Raw genomic sequence first — 11,049 nt, forward strand, 5'->3', positions numbered from 1 at the left:
CAAGGCCCCCAGTGGCACAGTGGACTTACAACGCTAGAAACTGGTTTCGATACCCGTGGTGGGCAGAGCACAGATAGCTCATTGTATAGCTTTGTGTTTAACTACAAACAAATAAACAATTATGGGTAAATGTTAAAAAATATTAACTTTTGTTAGTAGGCTTTTTACTTTTTTTTAAATTAGGCATGGGTTTGTACTAGCTAGGACGAAAAAATCACTAGACGTGTAGCATATAAGATAACAGTGTTTATTTAACTGTACAAACAAACATATTAAACATTGCAAAATAACATGAGACACATATTTATCAAAATCATACAAATCAAAACCAGCCGAAATCTTGCACTAAAAAAGTGTTTAACAGCAAAATAGTTCATTCGTTCATTAACTGACCCATTTTGTAACGTTATATAATAATTTACACAGTTGTGATAAATGTGCATTCTACTCGTACATATATACACAGACTTACAATATCAACTGCCTTATGTACAAAACAAACTGCTGTCTATTACCAAAAAACCGAAATTTTACTATATACAAATGTATTATTTTCTTTAGGAGTACACTAGAACAAAGAAAACAAATCTAACTTACTAATGGACTTACAAAATCGCTTAGCATTACTAATAATTAGTAAATGTCGAATTCACATAATCTTCAAAAATATGTACAATTAAGCGTAAAAATGTATTTAAATATTCTGTATTATACATCCAACACAAATCATAAAATCCTCGGTCGAGCCGAGTTTGGCACACAAGATGGATTAACATAATACAGTATTTAGGACTTATTATAAGTTAGTAATTCTTACTTTAACCGAAGAAAAAAAATGTTTATTTTCTCCACGACCAGTAACATGGCAGTTCTAATACCTTAAAGTAAAATATTCACATTTTTACTTTAGAAATTTCTAAGCGAACTAACAATAACACAGATCCAAGTTTCAACGGTCGTGCGAATCAACAAAAACACTTGTAGCCAAGGGAAAGTAAGCTTTATTTGTTCAGCATTCGTTAAGGTGTTGTGTAAACACACATTGTCGTTGCACATATTTTATTCGAGCCTTTAAATGATACAGCTCCCAGAAAAAAACCCAAAAAAACAAGACATATTTTAATGGTCACGTATCGGTAACAGTATCAATTAGTAACATACAATAAGAAGCATTCATAAAGCTTTGAAACTACATAAACTTTATTAAACCTTTTATGTATCTGTATGTAGTTAATTAATTATTGTAAGATGCGGACTGTCAGCTAACAAAAGCAAACTTCCAACACACTAGATACAAATTTAATTATATCCTTTTGCTTGGAATTCTGTATGCGCTTTGTCATGAAGTATTACTTCAAGTAAATATAAAGTGTCTAATAAATGATATTGTACTCTTATTTACTATAATCAAAAGTATGAATGAACCCATTCGCAAAGTACACTGAAGATATGCATGTGTACTACACAAAGTCGGTCAATAATATTTGCGTAATCAAGTTGTTCAAATTAATCTGTACCCGACAGTCTATTCAAGTGAAACCTGGTCTAACACATGTGCAACACGTTACTAATAATGTAGTTTTGTTATAGCCATTTATACTTACATGTTGCTTTATGGTCACATTAGTTCGCTTTCACACATGAAGGTATATAGTTTATAATAACATGTGCTACAATGTAAAAATTTAGTACTTGTTGGTCGCAAGATGCTTCTACTCTACAGCTAATGCCAGCATTCAGCCCGAGCGCAGAATGAATGGAAGTTCCAGGATTAAACATTGGTGAGTTTAATCCAAAGATCACTTAGTTCAGAGTCAGCTTGTAGTATATTATGTAGTGGGCTATCCTGAAATAATATTTAGTGTATAGTTAATCCAAATTTTGATCATAGTAGCTTTCTGGTCGAAGTAGACAGCATGTCTGAAAGAGTTGCTTACATCTGGTTGCTTTTATTTAGAATTATAAAAAACTTGTATAGATTGACCAGGTAGCTAATTTGTTGACTGTACATATGAACATAATAAACTGTGGTGTAAAATGAAAGTAGTTTAATTTAAGTCCTTCTATATTAAAACAAGTTAGTTAAGTACTGACGAAATATATTATACATCACAGTTTACCTATATCTGAAAAGGTCTATGTTTGGAAATGAAACTGCTAGGTAGAAATAGATTTTGCATACATCATGTTCATTCACAGCTTCCGATTGGTTCAAAAATATGTTTATAATTCTTCACAAGTAAAAAATGATTTTTGGAAAATTTAGTGCTGAAAATTTGAAATATATAAAATGTTTAGTTATGATTTTATGTTCAACTCTGACTTTGCATCAACACATCTTGGCTAAGAGTATAAAATACCCTGAAACAAAGTGTTACAGAACAAAAACTGATACCACATTTGGACTTTACAACATGAAAATGCTTAAGAATGTTTTCTCTAATAGAAAATCAAGTCAGACCTTTTCCTTAAAGGGTTGAGCAAATCTTGAAAGATGAGTTTGTTGTTTTTTTAGAATCTTCTCCTAGACTAAGTATTTCAACTCTTGAAATGGAAGATCTAGAAGATATTTTAACATGGTTGCTACAGAGAAAGCAAATTTTTATTGGCATGTTTTCTCTCTGGTAGACTACATTCCAGAATGAAGAGTACTGAAATTTTTCTGTCAAATGATAAAATCAGTTTTCATTGAAACTAAGTATATTATTTAAGACTTATGTTTTATTCAGTTGATAAAATATACACATATACTATTGCTCGTATGTTTGATGAATTATTTTAATACAACCAAGCAATAGTACTATATGTCAGATCACAATTTAATTTTATGTTGTACAGTCGACTAGTAGGTTGGATGAAAACTTGGACCTGTGTTAGAACAATGATCACATTCTTGAAAACTGTCATGTTGTCACCCACTATCATATGGCATGAAGAATGCATGCAATCATGGTAAAGAAAGCACTGTCTGATTGTAAAGTTGGTTATAAACTAGATCCCACTAACTTGATTAAATGTACACAGTTTAAAAAGTTTTTTCTCAACAAAGTAAACACAAAAACTTAAACAGATTTAATAACCAATGAAAAAAAAAGTCTTAAAGAATATAATTAATTTTATTACTGAACATGCCTGTCTATATGAACTGACTATTAATGAAATTTTTACATACAAAGATAAGCTGTATATTATTAAAAACATTAACACAAAATATTTTCTTAACCCTTAGCTTATATTTCAAACTACTGTATATTTCCATGGATTGATCTTATATTATTATTTCAAGACATAATATTCTATTGCAAGTCCTACATAATTCCATAGATTTATTAAAAAGGTGTGATGTAGAGCATTAAAAAATTTCAAATTTAATGTATTTTACTAAGTTGACCTTAGGAGAATTACACAGCAGCCTTACAAGACCAACACAAACTAAGTTAATTTACTTATCTACTTAATCTGAAAGATGAACAAGAAAGAGGAAATCAAGTTTGGCTTAAATGCTCATTTTTAAATGATCACATACATTGCATGATTCCTTCATGCAGAACCTGTATTGAATAACAAATTATCATTACATGGATTAGTTCACATTAATCCACCTTCTAAGGAGAACATTTATCATTTTTAATTCCTCAAGTAACTACAACCACAAGGTTTGATCCATAGATATAATACAGTATGTATATGCACAACATATTCATAAGCAAGCTCGGTAGAGTTCATACAAGCTTGACATTTTTTCAATCTAAGAGTTTCAACGCTATCCCACTTCCCCAAAACATCAACATAATGTAATTTCTGACATTTTATTTCAGATTACAAGTGTCAAAATAAAAATAACCCAGAATGCTGCTGGGTTAGGTTTGAATTTCTTTTTCATTAGTAAACAAGAGTTTGTATACCTTGACAATAACAATGTAATCCTACTATTGAAGCATACCAAAGTCATCATAATTAAAAACTTTTTACATGATTTGAAAATAAAAAAAATATATTCCATCTTATTTTTAAGAGAAACACTAATTTAAACAATAACAGTTTGTCTTATCTTTGTTAGTGATACAAAATGCACAAATAATCAAAATCAAATATTTTGACAGTTGTATAAAGTGTATGTAGAAAGCGAGAACACATTTTCTAGATTTTAAAAGTTATGGCATTTGCTGAATCTTTTAGTTAGTTTTAGTAAAATAAGATATAGTACATTGAATATCATTTCCTAAGAAGCATAAGAATGAAAAATATTAAAAACATACAAGTACTAAACCTAAGCCCAAATTTGCTGAAGTGAGAGAAACAATCTGAGAACTTTTAATGCCACTATTTTCCCACACCTGGTGTATCAGTGAGTGGTTCCTGAAGGAATGCATTAACTACAAGAGAACATCTCAAAACATTCTAATGACTTATAACAGCAATACTTTTCTCGTCTCATCTCTTTCATTCAAGTGAAGAATCAATGACCAAACCACAAGGATCAACATATGCATTTAGCAAGTACTACATAAACATTTTTCTGATAAATCACATAAGCTATACTTTGCTCTTATTCTACGTGGTCTCTCTATTTTTTGTTGTTGCACATATTTGGACAAAATGTTTCAAAAACAACAATGATAAGCTATGGTTATGATTATGTACTAATGAATGTTAATAAAGGTTTAGCTAACAGGGCCTAATCTCTTTTTTTTTAGTGCAATAGATCACTTACTTTATAGTGACAACCTTTCATGGTAGTCAATACCATGTATACACACACACACACAAACACACACACACACAAACCCATTTACAAAAAACAAAATATAAAATTTTCTTTGAAAGAAACATTCCAACTTACAGAATATATGACAAATTTTGTTGCTCCAAGTGTAAAAACTACATGATTTTGTTTTTGATCCAATGAGTGTTTGTTCTGGCATAATATAGAATTAAGTGTCTTAATTGCAATTATTTTATCACTTTAGTTTGGCCAAGTTAGTTTTGAATTAACAAATCTTTTAGGTAGCATATATATATATAATAAATGCTATTTAAAAGATATATTAATTTATACATATACATACATACTTTACAGTTACTGAAAGTTTACTATGGCACTGAATAAAGTGCAAAAGAAATACACTGCAGTGAAGCTAAAACTATTATGGAGAGTTTGAGGTTAAAATAAAATGGTAACTTCCTAATTAGACTTGAATTTCAAACCACTTTTTAAAATTCTATCCATGCATATGCTGAAATATTTTATTTGTAAAGTTTTTCATAAACAAAACTAAATGTACCTGAAAACATCAAACAGTGTGTGTGTGTGTGTGTGTGTGTGTGTATCTTAGAAGCTCATATGGATAATCTAACTTCTATATTGTACGAATCTGAAATAAATAGGTAAAAATATATGAAACCCCATATTCACCAAGGTACAAGAACATCAAACAGAACATTTTTCTTTATGATACAACTAACTGACAAAATTTTAACTTTTGCCTCATCATAAAGAACATTTCAGCATATGCACGAATGTACTTTGTAGTGGAGTAGTGATACACTGTTCATCAGTGGTGTAGTTGATGATACATGTAAGTTAACCAAATTTTTTCACTTTTCATTGGAGGAATGTGGTCCTTACCCATTACTCATTTAAGATTTTGCAAATCTTTAGCATCGGTCTCCTTCTACTAGACCCCCACTACTGCTACAGCACTGAGCTTCCTTGTGTTTTGTATTGTATTCTCCTTTTCACAGTCTTCAGCTCATTTTACTGGTTGATGACAGTATTATGGGATCTGTTGATACTAATTTGACAATCTTACAATAAGCACTTCAGAAGATGTAATCAATATGTATAGTCATTTTTAGACCTGGGATTTTTTTTAATGCTACTGTCTCGCAAACAGGTCTTCTCTTGTGTGCTACAACTAGAGTCCATGCTGTTTAAACAGTCATTTGATGGCATGTAAACATTGGAGTTTACTTTTTTCTGTAAATATTTTCTATTTCTGCTGGGATGTTTCTTGTTCATGAACATATAAGTAACAATAAAAGCTATAATAATGCCTGTAAGAAATGACCCAATGCAGAAACCAACAAGTTTTTCTGTCGATATCCCATGATCCTTGAGAGATGGCTGTGAATTCACTAGTCCTAAAGGTTGGTGAAAAAAATAAATACTCATATGTATTAAATGGTATCTAAAAGTTTCATCAGATCTTTAAATTATAGCACACTGAAATTATATAACTTTTTTTAAATCAAACAATTTGTTGCTTGAAAATTTTTAATTAAACCTCTATGTTTCACAGAAACAGCAAAGGACATGTGGTACTGTCATGAATAAAAAAGTATTTTAACTTAAATTTATAGAGAACTCCTAACATGTGAAATGCATGGAATACTTTAACACATAAAACTATATGGATGTCAAACAAAAATAACTTTTTTCTAACTATTACACAGTAGTGCTATTTCAGCAAAATCTTGGAGGAAGACAAAGTTGAACCTCAATTTCTACGAAATACATGAAATGTTTGTGACGTACCATGTATTGGAGTTTATGCATCAACGGTAATAACTATGTACATGGAAAGTTCGACTTTGTATATTTTAATATTAGTAATTTCCTATAAACGTAGCCCATTAACCAGAAATTTTATAGCATTACTGCTATTACAATTTAATAGTTACACATAATAGTATACTAAACAGAAACTAACATCTAAGTGTTGTTTTTTTTTCTTTATTGACACCTTAGCTGTTTAACCTTCAGTAACCTTCAGATACAGAATCAGAGAGATAATTATCATCAAGTTCTCTTGTCTTTCTTGAAACTGATTAAAACCTTTTCCACTCTTCCACAACCCTTAACATATTTTCTGGCTTATGTACAAATTATAAACCTTTCGTTTTTAGTTATAAATTACTGTTTTCCAATGAAAGAATGTGGACATATTAATCTTATAACAAAAGTAGCCCCTACCTGGTTGGCCAGAGATGCATAGCCTTGTTTCTTTTGTCCGGCCTTGACATTGTTCTATGTGTGGTTTACTTGTGTCACACTTTCTCCGTCTGTGCTGTTCATATTTAGAGTCACAGAGTGACCAAACAGACCATTCTTCCCATCCATCTGAAAATTCTGTTATTATCACATAACTTTAGTTTTGTAACAAAGGGTTTATTGAAAGAATTTACTATTATTCATTACAATCTTTGTATCAAAAAAATAAAAACTCAAACCAGCTTACAGCAGTGACAGTATGATCACTAAGATACAGTGCCACTTTACTGTTTACACAAGTACACTTGAATATTTACTGTTAGAGTATACAATGTGTTGAAAATAACTTCTAAAATTTTGAGTACTTTTTACTCAGAAAATTCTGGGTCAAACCAATCAATATGTTTTCATACCTAACATCTGTTCATTCCTATCTATAAAACCAATAACCATAACATATTGCTGGATAAGTAATTGTGCCAAGTTGGTTAAGCAATTCATTTACAATTTTTTAGAGTAAAAAATTTAAATTTGCATAAGTGTGTCTTTTTATTTACCTGTTTTAGGTTTGTTTAAGGTCTGCCAAATTCATTATAAACAACTAAAAGGTTCCAAATAGATGCCAAATTTTACAATGTAAATTAGATCTATAAAAAAACTAAAAGAATTGAAAAAAAAATTAACACATGATATTCAAACTGATTTATCTGAACTCAGTGGTACAAACAATATTAAACAACTTTTTATAGTAGGAAAAACATTAAGTAAATGTAAACAATAATTATTCATTAAATTACTAGCAAAATAACTCAGGTACTTAAAGCCATGGGCAAAGATCTTCCGAAATGATTAAAAACATAAAAATTTTGCAACAACCCCATTCTCCAACATCTAACATCAATTTTTTAATAAGTCAATGACCTCAAAATGACTATTAAATTGCAAGGAGGACTTTAAGACATTTCTGACATTTCCTATAATGCCACATATGAATAATATTTCCTTAAGCCTTAATTGTGCCAGTACTTAAAAAAAAAAATGCTAAAATAAAATCACAGTGAGAAAGAGCATAATTTGTTAAAGTGTCACTTATAGTACAGGTATTTTTTTCCATCATTAGACATATCACATAATAAACCATGGAAAATAAATTGGTATAGTTATATTAAACTCAACAGAGCTAAAGGTTTGTGTGTGGTAATGAATAAGCATTATATTTTCTACATGCATCACAGATTAAGTATTTGTACAATAAATTAATAACCAAGAAAAAACCTAAATACATTTAACTATCTCTAAGATAAAGCAAAGGCTGTGTGAAAAGGAATTTAACTTAGTAGATTGACTAAGTAAAAGTGAGCTTGAATCTTGAATGAAAGGCAGAATATGATTAGATGAAGCTTTGTGGACAGCACAGTGATGAATTCTTGTAATTCTCACATCAGAATTTCACTTATTACTTATGCTTAAATATTTTTTCATAACAGATTGACATATCACATATAAATATATATATATATATATATGGTTCCAATTTTTTAACCTATTTTTTTTCCTAAACATACATAATTTCTTTAGCAGAAAAATGTCTACCTTTACAATTTTGTAGATTACATGATCTTTCCATACGCTCATCACCTTCACAAGCTAAAACATTTTTATTAGTGCGAGGATTCGAGCAATTTCGCTCTCGTACTTGGACTCCCCCACCACAGGAACTACTGCAAGCTGACCATGCTGACCATTCTAACCACTCGGCGGAACTGCCATCAGTGTTGATATAAGCTATGATAATTCAAGAAAAGTTTATGTAATACAAGATGAATTTCTATGTTTCAGATCTTATTTTCATACATAAGTAAAGAGTCTGACTTAATCTAATGCTCATCCATAATAAAACAAATTGGTACCAGTAGGATGGTTGATCTTTCAATGATTAGTTTTGTTTAGTTTGAGTGAGTTGATAGCTATGGTGTGTTTGTATACTATGTCTTCTTTAGCAAAGAAAAAAAAAGTTTTTAATTTTTTGTAATGGTTACATCAACCTTTGACCTTTTGATCCCAAATTCTGTTTATAGCTCTAATTATCATGTGGAAAGTCAGTCAGGGAAGGGGGACAAAATTATTTTGAAAAATTCTAATGAAATAAAAAATTCAAAAGACTTAAAAAGCTCCAAATAGTTAAATTTCTTGTAGAAATATCACATCTTGTTTTAATACAAAACTAAGAGGACTGGTGTCAAATAAACTAAATTTAACCTGAACTGAACTGTGATAACCAGGTTTAAAATTAGACTTAATAAGGTGTTGTATAGATGTTCTAATGCACACAGAAAAGAGATAGGAATGAAAAATTCCCTCAGAATAATATGAAACATTTCTTGAAATGCAATTTTCGATACTTTTCTTTGATTTCAAATCACAACTCAGGTAAGAATTAGCAACAAATGGTTCCTCTTGTGATGTTGCAGCACCAGGTAGAGGGTTTGAAATGTCAGTATTAATGATGCACATTTGAAGAAAATATTATTCACCCACCACCCTCTTTTCACTTGGCAATTATAGCTTTTATCCAGTTATTGTTTAAGGTTTTGCATACCTTTAATGTATACCATGCTACTGCCCAGCCTAGATCCAACCACCCAAAAATATTAGTTTATCTTTCTTTGTTTAACAATACAGTCCTACATTATGATCATACTGGCATTCAAATGTTAATTGCTATTGCTCAGAAGTTTATGAATAATAAATGAATAAGTGTTCTTTTCAAATAACCACCAAAACTAATCAACTTCTATCAGCTCTTTAATGAAGTTTAGAATATCAAAATTACCACTATAAAAACTCCCATGATCAGACATGAAGCTGCAACAAACGACTTCAAATTCATAGTTTGCACTCATGGTTGTAATCAGAAATTCTAATGATAAGACAATGTAATCTAAAATATAAAACCTTTTAAGTACTGTCATATAGTTTATTTTAAATATAATTATGTGATATGTAGTTTTGATTAGAATGTTTAAACAAATATTAGGAAACTGCAATTCTTACCAGGATCAAAACATGTCTTTGTATCAAATAAACAAAATCGTTCTTCTGTCTTCATGTGGCCAATACGAAATAAATCTTCAGATGGCACACTAGCACGGCAGATAAATCTGAATCTTTGCTCAAAGTAACCATCTTTAGTACTGTTTACTTTTAGCCAAGGAGTCCATTTGCTTGCCTTCCTAAGCTCAGTGCATTTTTGCATTTTACACTCCTGGTTTTGGGTGGCACAGCCAATACATTCAAGTCCCCCATGTTTTGGGTAAGGGTTATTACATTTTCGTTGTCGGGTCTGAAATCCACCTCCACATTTCACATTACATTCACTCCAAGATGACCATTTTGACCATTTCCCATCCACAGGAGGAAGTGATGGTCCTAATGAGAAAGAAAGCCAAGGTATTCCATAAGAAGCTTTTTAAACTTTAACACCTCTTTATTTTTAGTGTGAAGTATATGATAACATCTAGAAGAGTTTCTAGTGCCAAATATTTGTATTGCAATGCAAGTAAACTATAGTGTGTAGTACATAACAATGTCTTGAAGAGTTTCAGGTGCCCAATATCTAAATTGAAACATAAGTAAACTACAGTGTGCATTTTGAGCAGTTTAATACCTAATCTGGAAGATGGGATAGATTACATTTTCAACTTTCCATGGGGAATGTCATTACTACAATTGTTAAGATTTATTAAGATTATCACTATAAGACATCTCTCTATGAATCCATTTTGACTTAACAGAGGAACCAAACAGAAGTTTTAATACTAACTAGACCACCCGTGATCCATTGGGTCACCCACTATTCAGAGGTTATGAAGAATTCAAGCTAATTTCAGTATTGAACCGAAATGAAGGTTATTCATAATTCAAGATAAGATACTTGATTGTTGATCGGGAGTAAAAGGAAAGACCATTTCATTTTTCAAAAAAGTGAAGTCAGAGTTTTCAGGTATTATGATGAATTAGTTCATTATGTGTGGTCTTTCCTCTTAAACCTTCTG

At 30.6% G+C, this 11,049-nt stretch overlaps 1 protein-coding gene across 1 annotated transcript in view; it reads right to left on the minus strand.

The window, feature by feature from the left end:
* Positions 1-226: 226 nt before the first annotated feature.
* The window catches only part of LOC106457813 (semaphorin-5A-like), a 70,664-nt gene continuing 59,841 nt past the window's right edge, over positions 227-11,049 (minus strand). Inside the window, exons 16-19 of the mRNA XM_022383867.1 lie at positions 10,049-10,423; positions 8,588-8,779; positions 6,977-7,132; positions 227-6,144 (exon numbers count right to left, since the gene is read on the minus strand). Coding sequence (XP_022239575.1) covers positions 5,837-6,144; positions 6,977-7,132; positions 8,588-8,779; positions 10,049-10,423 — 1,031 coding nt within the window. The 3' untranslated portion in view covers positions 227-5,836. The remainder of the gene's footprint in view (positions 6,145-6,976; positions 7,133-8,587; positions 8,780-10,048; positions 10,424-11,049) is intronic.

Source organism: Limulus polyphemus, unplaced genomic scaffold (assembly GCF_000517525.1).
Source record: "Limulus polyphemus unplaced genomic scaffold, Limulus_polyphemus-2.1.2 Scaffold377, whole genome shotgun sequence".
NCBI classification, from domain to species: domain Eukaryota; kingdom Metazoa; phylum Arthropoda; class Merostomata; order Xiphosura; family Limulidae; genus Limulus; species Limulus polyphemus.